The 19,137-nt window shown below is 40.7% G+C and overlaps 1 protein-coding gene across 1 annotated transcript; it reads right to left on the bottom strand.

The window, feature by feature from the left end:
* Nucleotides 1–272: 272 nt before the first annotated feature.
* On the bottom strand, nt 273–18,371 carry AQP1 (aquaporin 1 (Colton blood group)). Its single transcript, XM_009949427.2, has 4 exons — nt 17,982–18,371; nt 2,470–2,634; nt 1,990–2,070; nt 273–452 (listed from the first exon to the last, which is right to left on the bottom strand). Exons 1-4 carry the CDS (start codon nt 18,369–18,371, stop codon nt 273–275), a joined length of 816 nt encoding a protein of 271 aa, XP_009947729.1.
* Between the last annotated feature and the right edge of the window lie 766 nt (nt 18,372–19,137).

The following is a 19,137-nucleotide window of genomic DNA, read 5'->3' as shown; positions in this document are numbered from 1 at the left end:
ACATCAGAAAATTTGGTGGTGGCAAGGGAGAGGTTAAATTTCAGCCCAATTTATTTAGCTCACGCAAAAGTATCTAACAACTTCTTGGTCTGAAGACTTTGTAATTGAAAAATCCCAGATACAAAAACGGTATTACTATTGGGGGCAAAAATTGGAAAACCATATTGAATTAATAAACAAAGTACTGCTTGCTGGTTTACAAAGAGTCTATAACACTGATAAAATCTTCGGAAACCAATGTGCTTTTTTTTTTTTTTTTCCCTTGTCCATCTTTATTTTGGCTTCATTTCAACCCGGGAGTTCATATCATCTCCTTCCAGATCATACTCTTCTACTTGGCCGCTGGTCCACACCTTCATGCGGTCAGTGAGGTCGCTGCTTCTGGGAGCCAGGACGAAGTCATAAATCAGGGCAGCACTTGCTCCTCCAATGATTGGGCCAACCCAGAAGATCTGAAACACAGTTCCAAGTCCAGTTAATACATCAGGCATTACTGCATTTGAAGCCGTTCTGAAAATCTCCTCTGAGGATTTTCACCATGAAATTTACAGTGAAAACATTAAAATTACAGTTTGTCACCTGAATATTTACTTAACCGCATGGCAAGAAACCAGGAATTTCTCACCATGAATTGGCAATAGACCCAGAGGTTAATAACTGTGACTATGTTGTCAAGTTCTGATATTTAAAATTAGGTATCTACTGGTAAAACACCTCTGTTACTTCAGATAAAGTTGGCAGGGGGGCACAATTTCTAAAAGTAACAAGGACATTAGATCCCATTCTCCCACTATCTTTCAGTGATAAGTGAAATAGAAAGTAATATTTAGTGAGGACCTAATTAAGGGCTTAATTTGCTACTAGCTGTTATTTAGCTAGTGGTATTGCTGTACTTGTACTGGTCTAATCACTTAAGGCATGTAAAGTATGGAGGGAGAGGTAATAAAAGTATTTTAGTAGACAGGTTGATTTTATTAGAAATAACAGATGATTTTGAGGGATATGCATGGCCAAAGAGTTCCTGAGTCTGAAAACATGTTTTATTTTATTCAGCAATAGCTGGTTTAATATGAATTATTACCTCTGTCTCCTTCTCTCCGTACAAAGTGAAATAATTTTTCTATGAAATTCTGGAAATATTAGATACTAGCTTAGTTACATTACCTTAGTATCCCAATAGAATGTTTAAGTGGGACATAATGGTAAAATTTCCCCAGTGACCTCCTTTTCTGTTTTACTCTTCAGATTAAAACGGTATCCATATCCAGAATTTTTGCAACCCATTGCACTACTACTACATTTCCATGAATGTTCATGCCCATGCAACTGACTCCGAAAATCATGAGTAGGAGAGTTCGAACAAACTACATTTTAAATATTCAAGAACATATGTTCATTTAGGGCTTTTATATTAGCCTTCTTTACAGAGCTTTAGTGAAATAAGTAAATCTCATTAAGTGCCTCATTTTAACCACATTTAACCACAGGGAATAATCTAAAATTCATAGTGTTTCCAGAGCACTTATCCATGAAAGCACATAAGCAGACACTTAGCTTTAAGAAGATGAACATTTTATTAGCTTCCAAATATTGAATGATCCATTTCAGTTTACAAAACTGCTTAAGAGCCTTCCTAAATTAGGTTTTACCAGATTAAGCAGCAGCACTTTACAAACTCAGTTTAAACATGAATTCAGGATTCTGTGCAACGAGGCTCTAAAGTTTAAAATATTTGAAATACATAAACATAAAGGGAAATAACCAAAGAAAAACTGCTGTATTACTATTACTTTGAACATACACAATTGGCCTGGGGACTCTGTGATCTCCTGAGCCTGGTCAGGAGCAAAAGGAGATTGTTTTTGTTAGATCAAACAGAAATGGCAACTCACTGACTTGTTGCTAATGATACGTGTTTAAATGTTTCTGATCTTGTAGATTATGTATATGCAGAGCCTCTTGTAAACTAAATAAATCAATTCAACTTACCCAGTGATTTTCAAAGTTGTTGGCAATCAGCGCTGAGCCAAAGGATCTGGCTGGGTTAATTCCACAACCAGTGTAATCAATCTAGGAGGTGGAAAGAGAACCAGTGGTGAGGCATTGATGTACATGTGGCATCTTCATTACACAGGAGGGAAAGAGGCAGTTCAGATGCTCACAACAGCGTCATTCATCCCACCCACTCTTCCTCAGACAACGGGGAAAAGACTCTTTGCCATGTGCCTGTCCTGTCCCACCAGGGAAACTGGTCCTACTGCAGTGACTTCTCCCAGATGTGCAACCTCGTCGCTTATTGCCACAGCCACGTGACCCAAGAGAGAATGGCCACGCAGGTTGCAAAAACAGGTCAGTCTCTTAATAGGAAGGAGAAGGAAGAAACTATAATCTGCCCATCATCTTCCTGCCTTCACTGGCCCATCCTGAAGTGGGACATTGCAGATATCAACTGTGAGAGGCAAAACTTACAGCGAGAAGATGTCCCAAGGCAACAGAGAGACCAATGGCCAACGGTGCTGATCCCGAGACATCATTCCTTCTCCGATCTGTGGTGGCGAGGACACACAACACCAGCTGGAAGGTAGCAATAATTTCGATACCTAGTCCTTGGCCTGCATTGATTCCCTCTGAAAGCTGCATGGAGACAAGAAGGAAAATGTCACTTGATATTCCTACCTGACTTCAACCAGTACGACAGTTTCACAGGATCTGGTTTCTCAATAGGAAAAAGCAGACCTGCACAGCCATTTCTCTCAGGTTGCTTTTGCTTAACAGACAAAAAAAAAAAGACAACGAGAATGCCATGGTCATGTTAAACATTGCTCAGTTTGCCTTCAGCAACAATTGCTAAGCAAACAGGGGCAGGAGGAGGAATGGACAAATAGACAGTAAGAAAGGTGAATAGTTCTGGGTAGCTTGAACGTACCTATCTCACTATTGACAAGCCGCATTAATCGTTTCTTCTCTTTTCCCACCACTACTTATTTTCTGTAATTCAATACGAACTCCTCAAAACAAGGACTTCATGTGGACAGTGTCCTGCAAAATGCCGGCCCCATGGGCAGATTTCCACATGAATATTGGCGCGCATACTGTGATTCAACTGCATGAAAATATGCCTCTAATGCCATTTGAAATACTCTGATATATCCACAGTGTTCATGTGGGACTGGTAGATGTGACACAAGTCCTACCAAAGACCAAAGGTATCTAAAATAGCTCTAAATGCCAAAGTTTAGGCAGTGTATCTCAGACTTGGATAGGTAATGAACATAGTCAATGGAGATGAGGTCCATTCAGCTGATGATATGTAGGTGATCATTTGAGAGTCAGTTGAATAGCTCTGTCTTTTATTTCGTATTAACCAGATCTCATTTTACCACAGCAAGAAATTAGATAATTAACTCACAGGTAGACTAATTTTAGGTGTCTTAGACTTGAACTAAATCTCTGAAACTGAGTCAGAAAAAAAGTATTCACAATTTAGAATTCCTAAAGGGCTGATTGTGGAAGTATTTCAATTTCCTAGAGAAGTAAAGCAGGTTCTCTAGAAAAACTCACACTGGCAGACAGAGATATTCCAACTGTATTACTAATCATTGAATCAACATTCTTATTAATGCAAATGCTGTAGAACATATTGAAACCACAATATTTCACATAAGTGTGTGGTATACGATAGAAATGCTGTCATATTTCAGGACCACTGTTAGAAACTTGTGCTTAACGAGAAACCGCAGACCTCAACCACTTAATGTTATAAGAAGTTTGAATTCTGCTTCTAATTGCTATGTTTGGTGGTATCTTAGTTAAGACAGAGAAGCCTGTATCTGAGCTGAATAACTTGGTGTTAAGCAGAAGTAGCTACTTTTCACATATAGGATGAAACATGAGCTTGGACACAGGCCAGAGAAGCAGAATGTGAGTGACTCAGAGTAGGAAGCAAACTCTGCAAAACTTGTGCTCAAGAATAGTGCTATCAATAGGTTAACCCATCTGTCATGGCCTCTGCATTAAAAATTGCTAGGTCATGTATGACAACAACGTAATTAAATATTATTGTGACATGTCCAGAACAATGAAACTATGGGAAATCACGCTTTAAATCTGTTTTTGTGAGTTTACATCCCATTTTCCCCAAAACTAATATTTGAATAACCTTAAAAGTTAAAGATGTTTAGCTGAACTCTCTCACTTTCCACCTTTGCTATTCACTTTTCTTGTCTGTTCTCTGTAACAAAGCAGCATAATATCCAATTCCTAAGCACTGAAAAAAAATCGGGAGTCTTCAGCCAGCATAATTGACTTCTAACACCTTCCTATCTGAAGCATTAATAGTATATTTTTATATCTTCTTCTTTAATATGCAGGACTGATATCCCTTGAGTTAGAAGCAGTTTATGCATAGATGGAAGGGAATTCTGGTTGAAATGGTGGGCATTTGCACTCCTTCAGCATCCATACAGTAAAAACTGAAATCAGTCAATGAAACTTTCAGCATTAATAGGACTTACATGTGAGAAATACAAGTCTGACAGAAATACATATAGATGAGCCAGCAGTGAAAATTACATGATCCAGAAATTCATGCTGAATGCCTGATACATCACTAATTTAATATTATATTACTTTTGTTGTACTCTTTAAAAAGTAATCATGTTTTTGGCTGCAGAGACAGTGGGATTTGTGGCTCTCAATAAATTAGACTTCAAATGCATCACATTAATATTAAAAGTAACAGTATCCCTTTAAGAATCCGGACTATAGACACTCTGGAGAGTCCTATCTTACATCTGGAAAGCCAAATGGTGAAACTTAAAAGACAAGTGTATTGGCAAACAAGTGATCATATGCAGATGCCCAAAAGTGGATAAGAAACTAAATTCTCCTCTATCATAATGCAACTGTCAAACCCCAGACAATCTAGATCTGATGCATTGATGTTAGTATTTGACATTTCAAATGGTTAAACCCTGGCCTACCAATGATTAGTCTTCCCTTTCATTTGAAGGGCTTCTATAAAAGAAAAAAGACAATAAGAGCAGAATTATTCTTTAAAAACCTGTGATAAACCTTATCTTTGAGAGGCGGAAATCATATTCTTCCTTTCCCTCCAGGAAAACACATCCTACAGCTGACGTGATTTGCGGTCATTCTCCCTGCTAATCAACACTCATTGATGGGCTGTGTGGAATCAAAGAAAACCTGGAAATGTCATAGGAAACCTTTTGCTTTCCTCTAGCATGTAATTTTACACAGCCTGCCAGGGATGTAAGATTCCACTGTGAGAGCAAGAACTCTGGGCTATGGTCCAAAATGAGGCAAACCAAGGCCAACCTTGGACGTTCTGCTTTGCTGTGGTCTATGCATCTGCAGTATATAAGTGTAGTATCACAGATGTTCATTATTTGCCTACTGGTCAGAGCTATAGTGTCACTATGATAGCAGCCTGGACCATCCAGGGTACAGCAACACATAGAACAGCATGAGTCTTCACCACCCCAACCACATCCCAGCCAAAGCACAGCATGGGTAGTAGGATGGTGCATTTCCCAGTATTGAGTTAAAATGTACATATATGTATTTGTATGTGCGTGTGTGCTTATACTTACACAATCCTTAGTTACACTGGATTTGCTAGCGTTATCCAGCTAGCAATGCAACGTGAAACATTTTGCACCTTTTGAATCTGCTGGTTTAAGCTCTTGACAGAACCAGGTAGGCATAACCAACATGAGTTGGTTACCCTTTCATTGTGTTTTCCATACGTTATTCAGGGTTTTTTTAAGGAAAGCTTGAATTTTTGTTGAAAAATTCCTGACTCCAGAAGCTTCAGGAAGCTTAATCTGAATCTAGTAGGAATTAGTACTATATATTACAGAGACCTGACTGCCTGAGGTTGTCAAGAAAACAAAGACAGAAATCAACCGCTGGTCTTAACATCTAGCATTCTGCTACTGACAATATCCGGAATGTAGGGTGACTGTACCTCTTGTTCTTAAAAGATAGAATAATGCCTTGAAACATAAGACACAGTCACCTTTACTATAGTGTTGGGGTGAAGGGGTCTCTTCCCAGCGACCTGTACCCACACTGCGACGACTTTCTTCACTTCTACCTAATGATGCTCATTAAGGTAACAGAAAAAGAAGTCAGAGGGCAGGGAACAGTAACTCCCTGAGCTTTTCATGCTTCAGATTTGTGAGGCTTGAAGAGTGGGTTCAGTGCCTTAAGGAATCAAATATGCTTTAAGGGATTAAATTGAAACACGCAAGCCCACATTCATCTCCAACACAGTTTCCCACACCATAGGAGTCAATCCAGACTTCTCCTCCTTTTTTGTTCATATGAATTGTTCCACCAAACTTCCTTTCTAAGCCACTATTTTCACAGGAGAAGCACCATCTCTTGGGTTACATCATTGGCAAGATTTGGGAGTTATATGTAGACACATATATCTGATCAGCTGCATCAGTCTTGGCTGAGAAATTCTCCCTTAACCTAGGCAACAAGCAGAAACCTACATGTAGACACCCCAAGTGAGGTTCATCCTTGTGTGAGCTGAATTCCACCATTATTATTTTCACCAGAGTTCACTGTGAATCTGAACAAGTTCATGGAAGAAAAATCCACTGGAATTCAATAAATTTATAGAAATCACAACTCATTCAGAAAGTTCCTGAGCTGCAACTGGTTGGAACCTAAGGAAGCACTTTAGGGCATGCTGAAGCTGCTTTGCATTACTGGACATGGGATGAAGTACAATACCAGTTCCCCATTCAAAGATTAGCTTTATCTAGTAATGCTACCGCTCCTCCTGAGCAACCTGGTTTGAATTCAGTGCTAACTCTGCTTTGAGCAAGAGGTTGGACTAGAGACCTTCTGAGGTCCCTTCCAACCTGTGTTGTCATACAAGAGATGAATTCTTTGGAAAGGTTCTTCCTGCAGGAAGGTCTGGGACAGAATTGCCTTAATGCTGCTGTGGCTTGGCTGAGTTAAGTCTAGAAACAGCTGGTGATGTGTGCAGATGGTGGAGCCACAGCTGGTGGATCAATCATTGTGAAGGCTCTGCATAGATACAATACATATCAGCGAGGGAGCCAAGAGACATGTAGTATATTGAAATGAGGGCAAGATTAATGGAAAATCATTATATAGTCATGGCTGTGAAAGTAACTAGTTGAGACAAACACCTGCTTTTTGATCTTAGGAAATGGGTAGCACTCACGTTGCTTCCATTTCTCTGCAACATCAGAGAGGAGATGGGAACTACAAAAGCTTGCTTTCTCAGAAATGCCCTAAACGGCCAAGTTTAGCTGACTGACTTCCACAGCTTCAAGCAATAATGTGGGCAAATTAATGGTATGTTTTCTTTCCTTTTGTATTTTTTTTTTAGAGCAGGATATTTATTAGTTGTCTGTCTTCAGAAGAGAAATGGGGACAGGAAATTAAACTGGCCCAAGGTAAACCCAACTGTGTACTTCTCTAGTGGCTTCATATTTTTCTCATTAGCAGTAAAAGTATATCAAGTTCAAACCTGTTTCCCGTTATGCGGATAAGACAATTTGTTATGCAAGGTGGTTTCATCACGTGGTGCTGTGCTCCATCTCATCCGACAAACCCATAGCCATGGATTGTGTCTTCTAAAGTCCAGCTTACTTTCATATAACAGGGATTAGTTTCTCATTATTCCTGAAAGATAATAGGCCTCTGGAGATGCAGAAGTCTGTGTTTCAGTAAGGAAATGTCAACTTTCTCCATTCTTATGAAACACTTCACAGCAAGCCATGGTGGCTGATTATTTTTAGAGACAGAAAAGTTAAGCCACAGCAATTTAGCGACACATACAACATCACTGATGGCTAAGACTTCTCTCTTTTGCATATCCCAGCCATCCCCTAGGTAAGGCAGCTTTTGCAGAACTCCAGCAATAGTATGGCTGGCACATAATAAGCAGCATGTTGTAGACCAACTATAAATGTATACTACCTCTTACTAAAGTGTTTTTATTATTCATATTGGGAGAACTATGTTCTCCTGTCCACAAAAAATACAGCTTTTTAAGGAGCTGTGCTGCAATAAATAATACCTTTATATCAGACCGACTTCTTTCCTTCCTTGTTGTACTCAAATATAGAGCTAACAATTTGCACCAGGACTGCTGTTTTCAGCATTACAAATTATTAGGTTGTCTCTACCATGGCAGATTTTTTTCTTAAAGAAGACTTGTAGCATTTTATTCAAGCAAATTTGAATCCATTTCCCTGGTTATATCACTGGCTGACTATCCAAAAAAAGATCATATCACTGTCTTACTGCATTTTCTTCCTGTAGCTTAAACTTTCCCTTCTTTGATTTTCCTTATTTTTCTTAACAAGGAAAACTCTTTCACATTAGTTTAAATGGTTAATGTCCTCTTCTTCAGCCCCACACTGGAAATACTAATTATGCTGCTTTATACAAATTAACTAACATTTAAGTATTTAGATGGGAAAAGTTCTTTAATGTAATGTTCTTCAAATGTAATCTCAGAAATTAATCTCCCTACTTCCCCCAAAATCATCTTCCACTATCTGGCCTGTCATTTTGTCTAACTCTTCTCATTCTTTCAGCTCCAACTCTGTCATGAAAATAACTTGATAACTTCCACCTTGATAACATACCTTCCTTCTGCTGGAAGCCAGTCCCAGATTTCCATAACTATAAACCTTCATTTAACTCATAGTGAAAACGTTTTCAAAGACTTTATCCCCAGCTATTTAACTACAGTTATTCTCTTCCTTCCTTGCTATTTAACAATATCACTCAAATTAATGTTTCCATACACATTATTTGAGTGTTAGGGGTTCAGAGAGTACAAAGAGTGCGAGAGCCCCATTTCTTTAGTAAGTAGAGACAAAGATCTAAAGAGTTTAACTTAAAATTATATGACAGGAGCACTCAGAAGAAGCTGCTCAAGAGGCAAAGAATTAGCTTTGGATGGTATCCTAGATCAACAACAGAAGCATTCAACAGAACCTAGGCACAAAACATATTGTCCTTTGCTAGATTATTCTTCCTATAAATACAGCCTTAAGAGCTCTAAACGGCACTCATTCAATTCCCAAAGCAGAAATCATATTTTCCGTTCTTTGGACAGCAGACACCCTCCAGGAACAAGACTAACCTCCCTCCTCCCACCCTATCTTCAGACTGATGAGAAACTAGCCAGGGCTTTGTGTTGCAGCAGTCTGGTATGCCATAAAGAGAAGAGTGATGGTTTAATTTATATTAAACCAGAGCACATAAAATTCACATGCGAGGCCACTGACATACAATAAAAGTCAATTCCTCTATAGGGCTTCCATTTAGCACAGCTAGTTAGAGATAGATCATTTGTCTGGTTTACACTTTTACTCTTTCATATGCCCCTGGGAAAGTCGCTTTGGGGAAACTTTTTTTTTTTTAAATCTTGCTGCTGAGGAATAAACAACTTCTATTCAGAGGATGAGGAATGGTGAGTTCGTTTTTTTTTTTTTTTTTTGTCTTTACCTAGCAAAACCCAAGTAAATAGTTCATTTTCAGTAACACTTTTGAAGCACTTATTTATACTGCAGAGCTATTCATGATCTTCTGTATTGTCAGCCCAGAAGGACATGGTCTTTCAACGGGGAGTTTAGGACATATCTGAATTTTGAGCCTAATAGAATCTTCCTTTCTATGTTGTTACTGGAATAACGAGTTGGATCTGTAGAAACCTAGCAGTATGGATGTTGGCAATTGCACCAAAGAGGTATTAATTTTATACCTCTAGACAAACACTCCAGCAAACCTGCGAAGTTTCAAACTTTCCAAGTCTGAAGTGGCTCATACAGTCAGTCTTGTGGAGAGCACTGAGGATTTGGCATTTCCATGAAGTTAAGAAACAGCTCTGAACATGTGCAATGGATTCCAGGAACTGGGGGAACAATTCCAGCTCCTTCATTTCTCCACCTTGTTCATCAAGCAAGAAGTCTTATCAAAGGAAGGAAAAGGGGCCAAACTTGACTTTATTCATTCCTGTCCAAATACAGTCACCATTAACTTCAGGGGAAGTTGTGTGTATATATATATATATATATATATATATATGTATATAAAAGGAAACACGTGCCACAGTTCTGCTTTGAAAGCATTCATTGACTTTACTTGGTACAGAATTAGTGTCAAGAGCCCATAAAAAGTTGGTTTTCTGTGATATCTCTCAGTGGTTCCTGGAAAGGGGATGCATGGTGTTCTACCAGACAAGTATACAATGAATTTCTTGCTCCTTTCTGATCCACGAATGCCAAAAGAGAAACAAACCTCTTGCAAAGATTTCAGACACATTTTTGCCCTCCTGCTGTTTATAGAGTTTCCTCCAGGATGCCTGTCAGGCCCTGTGTATTTGATTTAACAGCTTAATGCTCTGCCTTAGCCTCCACTGACTTCAGTGGAGATGCAACAGTTAAACACCAGCACTAGTTTTGGCTCTGGAGGTCAGAAAGTTCAGTACTTTCCCATCAGGTTGCACATTAATAAATACACAGGACCACATACTTCTCCCAGCCAGGCCAGAGAAACCTCCAGGATGCATTCACTTGCTCCATATTATTCTGGAGGTACTGAGTAGCACAGCCACAGACCATGACGTCTCATTGTGCCAGGTACCATATCAGCCCACAATGAAAAAGCTGCCTCTGCGTGTTTATAATAGAGACAACAGTTTAAAGACAGGGAAATACAGAAACTGAGAAATGCAGACACATAACATACAGATCATTTGGTATCTATGAAGACGAGCACAAGCACGATAGTTTGGGCTGGTTTCCCTAACTATGGAATGAAGACTTTTGTGAGAATGAAGATTTCTTTGACATTTTCAATTGTGATACCAGGTAAAGATATCTCTGTTATTGAATTTGCTCAATTAAGCTAGAGAATGGACAAATAAGCAAAAATGTACTACTGCTCTAAAGAAAACAGGCAATTTCCTCTTGAGACAAACAGGAAATTTTTCAAAGGCTATTTTTTCTTCCTTTACTACTTGTGATGTGGTTTAGTATCCTTGTTTTAAAAATGCTTCTCTTAAAGGTAGTATATACAGCCCAGATAGTGACATTTTTTAGGATTCTCTGATTAAAGAAATGTTATTCTCGACTCACCTGAAGGTTCACTTTATCTGCTGAAGTACATGAGCCCTGCTACAATAACTTGCATGTTGTTTTTGCCATGGCATCAGTTTAACCAGAAGAGATCCATAATATTCATTCTCATGTTTACTGTGGAAATTTCCATTTGTTCTCAGGCTGTGGTTCTTGCCATGCCAGATCCTGATTTAGAGTTAACACCCACTAAGAGACATTTTTCTTAAATTTCTTGTTAATTTAAATTAGGAAAATAAATTTGGGTTTACCTCATCTGAAGAATCTTTCTGTGTATTGGTCTACCTGTCTCTGGTGTGTGAGCATGTGTAGAGGTGTGTCTACACATACACACAAAATATCCAAATACTTATGGCATAATAGGTTGAATGCTAAGGAAAGGAAAACAATTTTAACTGTTTATTCACCAGTCAGGAAGGGTGGTGGTAAAACTAATTTCCTTATATTTCGTACTTAATCCTACTAAGTTTGGCAGCTGGTCAAACAGAAAACATTCGTTCTCCAAAAAATCCCAGCATGACTCCATTTGAATTACAATATTAACCAATCTATCAAATCAATAATGGGTTTAGGTCTATTGCAAATCATTATTTCACAACCCTTTGTGCACCCCTTTCATCAATTTGTATCACTTCTATTTAAAGACGACCTTTAATGTGAAGCTTGCAAAGCATTTTTCAGGCAATGCATTGATCATCCTTGGATCCTCTGGATGTGGACACAGTTCATGGTATAAAACCCACTTCAACCACTCTACTCCAGCACCAAAAGGCTGGCCTGCAGGTGGGTGATCACTGAGGGCCTAGCCTTGTGCCAGTAATGGTCACGCTGCTGCATCCTTGGGTGCTCTCCACCTAAAGCTCAGGACACAGCTATATGGCTACGGAACAGAAGCTTTAAGCAAATCTTTGTAGAAATGGAAATAAGAAATAGCTTCTGAGACCTGAGATAGAGATTAGAGCTGTAAGTTCTGTTATCCCCAAAAGTTCTGGAGGATGGGTGATAGCCACCAAGTTTACAACTCAACCCAGATGTTTCTGCTATTGCTGTGTGAACACATTAGAAAGCAGCCAAGACCATGGCCAGTTTTGAGCAGGTGCCTTTCCTGTGTTCCACCTCCCTGGCCTGGTGCGACTCAATACAATGCTGGCATGCCATAAAAGGCTGCTGCTGCAAAATTGAAATTGAATAATGAGCTATTGTTGTGGGGCTCATTGTTAAGAAATAAAAATCCTGGACTAATCTCATGTACAGGAACCATTTTGCTCACTCTAAAAATGCAGTGACTTCTGGTCACTTGTAGAAGCTTGAGTGCTTAAGCACGCAGATGTCCCAGCACAAGCAAGGTTGGCAGGAAAAGCCTACATTGGATCAAAACCAGGGAGGGCAGGGGGCAGGGACAAGGAGAATGAAGCTCACTGTATTGAAACTTGAGAAACGTGCAGTATACAATCTGCATTGAGAAAAGGCATCCAAGGATTTTTTAATAAGCGCTAGAGGCCACGAACTCAGTTACATGTCTCATCCATCCAGCGGCACCCCTGGAACTGCAATTTTCCGTACTGACTCAGAGGAAAAGCAGCATCACTTACTCAATTGTCCACTCACACTGTCAAGCTCTCAGTTTATTTTGGAAGTTCTTCCAACTCAACTCGACTTTGTTTAACTTGAGGTTGTAGGAGAACAGACTCATAGGGCGCGGGCACAAAGAGAGAGGGAAATCACAAGGTAAACACTGAGTCATCAAGGCCAACCATGCAAGTCCCACTCCACACAGTGAGAAGGCTACCATTGGTACTCTGGTTTGAACCAAATTTGGGGAGTCTGGTGATTCCTGTCCCTGGTCCCCTCTTTTTAAAGGATGGGAAAGATTCAGTAAGGAATATGAGGACAAAAACATCAGTACTGACCCACACACACCATTAAAATACGTGTCAGGTCTCAGCTTTATGAAATGGAACTTTGAGTGCAGGGGCAATTTTATGTTTGCACTAGAGGTCTCTGTGCCTTGGAAATTTGTTGAGAGAACAGTCATCAGCATTGATGTCCTAGAGATAAGATGGTACAACTGCAGAAGATAAGGATCTACGCATCATATGCTCTACCCTATGCTCCAATCTCTTGGAGACAAGAGACTGTCCAGACTTCAGTTTTTCCAAGTAACAGAATAGGGCTGGAGCTGGAGGGGGGACATAGACAGAAGAGAAAAAAAGCCATTTCCATCATAGGGGTTCAAAGCTGCTCTGCTGCTGCCGGAACATGATCCAGCTAAATGAAATTACTTATGGAAAGGGGACTCATTCTGTAGTGTGAATTGGTGAGGGTGGAAGGTGTCTCAAAGTAGCAGATACTGCCCCGTTATGAAGGCGGCCAGCAAAGGGTTCCTTTCTCCCTGTCTTTGAGAAAGGATTTGGAGTTGGCCACTGTGTGTTTATCACCAAAGGGCATTGCACCCGTATGTGCACCAATTCTTCTGCCAGAGCTGATCCAACTTTGAGCACACTCTGCTGAGCAGTATTGGCAGAGACACAGCCAATCACACTGGAAATCCAAAGGGTGTTCCTGCAACGAGTGACTTTCCATGCTCCAGGAGTGGTATCTATGTGACTGTTCACCTGCCTTAAGAAAACACTCCAGACCTCTGAATCCACTAACCACAGATCTCTTCTGGCTTTTCCAGAAAGTTCTTCAGTTACACAAACAACATTTTTCAGTTCACTGGGTGTTTTTTAAAACCAAGTCCTTCTATTTGTTATTCTTGGTTGTTTTTCTTTTCTCTTTATCTACGCTTAGCAACGTTACCTTCAGGTCTGTTTTCCTTGCCTACAATTTTTGATCCACTTATAACTTTTAAATGACATCTTTCATCATAAACTTTATGGCAGAGTTTTCAAATAGTTTCTAAATTGTCACCCCAAGACTTAGAGGGCACATTTCTGGGCACTCTAATCAGTATGCCAAAATACAGAAATTATGAAATTGTAAAGCAGTGTCTGCATTTTTCACAATCTTTGATTATTTTCACACACAAAAAGAAACCAACAAAAAAACCCAACCAAAAACCCCTGAGCTAAAGAAATTTTCTCAGCATGTTTTTAAAAGCTTGATAAAAGTTCTCAAGATAATCATTGCTGAACTGCAAATATTGTGTTACCTCACAGTACAGAAGTGCCCTCTCACCCGCCTTTCCTGCTTGAGCTCTTTGCTGGTCATTAACTGCCCATGATGAATAGTTTCTTCCATTATCCAAACTACAGATCTGTCCTCACTAGAGAATAGCCAGCTATGCTGGCAGATGAGTGCATTTTGGATTAGGTATTCTCTATTCTTACAGTTTTACCTAATGGAAATTTGTAACATGTAGTAATCCACTTGCCAAGAAAAGAGAGAAGATTATGTAAGGAAAATAATTTAAATTTTTAGAACAACAAACTCACTGTATACTCTTTTTCAGCTTTTCCAATTCTCAAAGTTTTTACTTTGGCACCCGCACCACTACTAAAATATATGGGAAGTTAAGTGTCTTAAAAGGATTCAGTAATCTAAATACCTCTCTGAATATTGTCCAGAATGTCTTATTTGGAAACAGCCAAAGTAACCCAAAATATTTCCATTGACTTCAGTAAAGTTTGGATCAAACTCTTCATATGTGACTGCTCTGCTTGTCTTAGTATAAAACAGATCTTAATACTGAACATGTTAAAAGAGCATCCTGCTTGTTCATTCTCCCTCCCTTCTCTTCAGCCTTGCACCTTCCATGGCTGGTTTTTTGTGCTTCATTTGTTTGTGTTTCTATTTTTCCCTTTGGGCAGTAAGAACGGCACAGATTCATCCTACTTCATTTTGGACACATAACAGAGGGTACCAAGCCTTGGAGCCTCATCATGCCAAAGAAGAGCTGGCTCTGTCTGGAGAACAACTCCTCCAAGGATCTAAAGACTGAAGTACCTCTCTTTATCTCCTTCTTTGTGAACTAGAAACGAATCTATGGAAATGGGTTCCTCACTTGGCCCCTCAGTGCAGGACCTACAGCTGGGCAGGCTAAATCTAAGTCCAGGCATGCAATCCCACCCAGTAGCCACTGGGGACGCTGGATAGCCACCGACTCCATTAAACTGCTCCCACCACATTTTTCCTGTAAAAAACACCCCTCCAAGAGCAAGTCAGGATCAGAACAGAGGGCACAGTCATGCACATCCAAGCCCTCTTCCCAACCTTGTCAAACAAACAGCACTCCCTTTCTTTCTATTCTTTTTCTCAATAGTGAGTCTACACCTCGTCTTCCACAGGAAGGGCAGGAAGACAAAGCAGCTGGCAGGGATGCCAGCTCTGTCCGTCCCCTCCTTGTTCTCAGGTTAAAAAGCATGACATAAAAGCAGATCTCTGTGGTTTCTCCTCAATGTCTGTTTGTCAAAGGAGGGAGCACGCTCTTGGTGCAGGGTTGTGGTTTCAGGATATCCACCATTGTGATCGGCCCTGCCCAAGGACAGCCGTTCTGCCACTCTTCCCTGTGTCGGGATCAGATCCAACCCCCACCTCAACCCTCACCTTTCCTCCTCAGACAGTCCAAGATTGTCAGTGGGAAATGAATGAATTTGCTTTCCTCTCTAGTTCTTTCTTACAAGGGAGAACAGCTGCTGCCCTGCCATCCCCAGGGAGCTCTCCCCACGCTTCTCTAGCCAGAACATTTATAACTGGATACGGAAGAGAAAATTAAAAAAATCAAAATTCTGAGTACTTGACAGTAACAAGCACTGAGACTGGGGGTTTTAGGAGGTGTTTTATCCATTAATTCATGCATTGAAACTGTTGCCAGATTTGTAAAATTGGCATGATGGAGACTTACACTATCGGGTTTTGCCTACAGTGTATTTTATGGCCTTGAAAACAATGTATTTGATTGTATTCCAGAGCTGTTCCCTAGGGGGAACAAGGCTTCCACCCTAATGTGCAATTTTTGAGACTCATGAAGTAGTCTCCTAAGCGTACTGAAATCGGTGACTATACTGATCTTTCCTGATCTTTCCACTTGTCCCCATAGGCTCTTCTCTTCTGACATGTCCCTGTGCAGAGCTCTGAATTATATTTTTCTAGCTTGGAAAGTTACTAACCAAGGAGTAAGAACAGTTTGGGGTGATGATCTACACCCCCTTTATATATGTCCGGTTTCAGGGCTTTTGGATACAGGAAGGAGCCACGCACCAGCATTTTGTGGCAAGCAAAAGGGGAAGACCAAACGCGAGTGCTACTGAAACCAGACCTCCCGAGTTTAATGGGAGTTGGACCTCTCGAGGAAACCACTTGGGCGGATACCCGCTCCCATGCGGTTGAGCAGTTCCCTCTGCCAGTGGTTTCAGAGGAAAAGATCATGTATCACACACAGCCAGAGCCTTCTGGAGTTAATAAAATGTTTCACTCTTCTTCCCCAAAATGTTTTGGATTAACCCACCAAAATTTCTGAAATGGTGGTCCGATGGAATGCTTGCAGCCCCTAGGCTCAAGGGAGGTGAGCAGCCAGCCTGCAGAGTAACACTAAGATGTTCAGGAATCACCTTCTTAATACCAGGTGTTATATTTTCAAAAACTGCCTCCTTTTCTGAATTAACTGCAATGCCACAGCATGCAAAAACATATTACTTTAGTTCTTAATTTAACTTATTTTCTCCTTTCTTCCCCTTTTGCCTAAAAGGTTTCTGAAGAGATACTGTGTTTGTAGCTTTATGTCCCAAATATCCCTGTGACTTCAAATGGGCATAAGATTTCAAATTATCTCAAGTTTCAAACTGCATATTCTGCAAGAATATTCTGCAAGAAAGAGGCCACAAAAAAGATGTGAAATACTTATTCCTAACAGCATCAGGTGAAATTAGTGACTAGAAGGCAATTTCCATTTCTAGTGCTCTGTATACTGCAGCGGCTGTAGCACTGCCTGGCAGCAGGATGATTTCAAGTTTAAAAGTGCATCTATCTTTTTTCTCTTGTTACGGTACAATGACAACTGTAAATGACAACATTTTGAGTTGAAGGAGTTGTGGCTGGGCAGTTTTAGTGCAGCATGATGTAAGCACCTGGCTGGGAGAGTGCTGAAACCTGCACCCCTGTTAAATGTAGCTGCCTCACATCTTTCTCCAGTCTACACCTGAGAATCCAGGGGTTTTCCCATTTTTGCACAGCAAAAGGAGAAATACACAGAAAATGCAGCTGGGATTCTGTGTCAGGCAGGATCTGAGTGCTCTGCCTCATGCAACAGGTAATGCTCACACCTTTGGTGATAGGGTTTCTCTTGCTACACACTGTTCCCATAGGTTTTCACTGCAGTCATCATCAGGTTACACAAACCATTAATTAGGTATTGAAAAAGAACCGGATTCACAGAAGCAAAAACAACATTGGTATATGCACATTAATCAGCATGTTACCTGAGACCTTTAGAACCACGAAAAAGGCTCAAACATGCAACTGCCAGTGATTTCAATGTTAAATTGGTGCCAAAAGGCACCTTTCAGCAACTTGGATGTGCAAAATTGAATATAAGCCAAACCGATCAAGACCATAATGTCTCAAAGATCCAAAATGGGGGTGGTGAGGAAGGACCATCCCTATGGCATAGATCCATCCTGGTATCAGTTAGGACTGGATCCCCTGTTACAATAAGTAATTGGCTGCCTGAGGTCACCATCACCACCACCACCCCCACCCCATCTCCCCACCTCCCCCATCTCTACTAGATTACAGGTGTTACATTGCTACTCAGAAAAAAAAAAAAAAAAAAAAAGAAAAGAAAAGAAAATGAAGGAGGAATTAAGAGTTTCTACTTACCGAGTTGAGCCCCAGGAGGTTGTTTGGGAGAGAGGAGGTGACTCCCGACAGAATAGCTGTGGCCACCACTGCCCCCAGGCACTGGGCAATGATGTACATGAGCGCCTTGAAGATGCTGATCTGGCAGCTCAGCAGGAGGCCCAGGGTCACCGCTGGGTTCAGGTGTGCACCGCTGATGTGGCCCACGCTTTGTGCCATGGTAGCGATGGATAACCCAAAAGCCAGCGAAACCTTCACATTGTCCTGAGACCTTGTTGATGTTTTGTTGCCCACCACTGGGAAGCTAAAACCCAGAGCTGAGCCAATGCTGATAAAAATAAAAAGGCTCATGGCAAGGAACTCAGCCACCACTGCCCTCCAGAACATTTTCTTTTTGAATTCACTAGCCATCTTTCCCTCTCTCTCTCTCTCTCCCCCCTCCTCACTTTCCCTTCTCCCTCTCTCCCTTCCTTTGCCTGATATTTTTCCTTTGAGGTCTGAAGAGAAATCTGGAGAAAAAATACAGTCCTTGGATTATTTATAGGGCTTTGGGTGGTCTGTAGGAGGGAAGGGGTGTTGCACAAAAGGAGGAAAGAACATCTACATAGATGCTGACTGCTAGATTGATGTAAGACACTGCATGCCTGCCAAAGTTTTTTCTTCCTTTTTTTTTTTTTCCCCCCTCCCTTAACAGTATTCGGTCACTGCTGCCGTTTTTAGGAGGCTTTTTAAAATTCTTGGAAAAGTCTTTAGGAGTGCCTCTGGAATTCTACCCTCACTTCTTTAACTCCTGTATCGTCATTCAGCACACGGATTGGAATGAAAGCTTTTATGGGATTTCTGTCTCGAGCAGGACTGAAACAAAAAGCAAAGTTATCTGTGCAGGCTGGTAAGTTATTCACGTTCAGCTGCACCGGTGGCAGATAACATCCGAAAGTAGTAAATAAAACTGGCAACTAAATCCACGCTCTGGAGACTGAAGTACCTCTGTTTCATTTGCAAACAGGTAGAAATGTCTCTTCTGCTGGCTCTGTAGAGACCTGGACTTGTTTCTGATGCCAAGCCTGACGGCTGCACGGACAAACACAGGCATCTGCACAGGCTCTCGCAAGCTGATGTTGACTGATGAGTGGTAGGGGTCAGTTTTGATCTCTGCAACCACCGTGTAACTCTGACA

This window comes from Leptosomus discolor, chromosome 6 (assembly GCF_034619465.1).
Source record: "Leptosomus discolor isolate bLepDis1 chromosome 6, bLepDis1.hap2, whole genome shotgun sequence".
Taxonomy (NCBI): Eukaryota; Metazoa; Chordata; class Aves; order Leptosomiformes; family Leptosomidae; genus Leptosomus; species Leptosomus discolor.
This window is presented reverse-complemented; position numbering and strand designations above follow the sequence as displayed.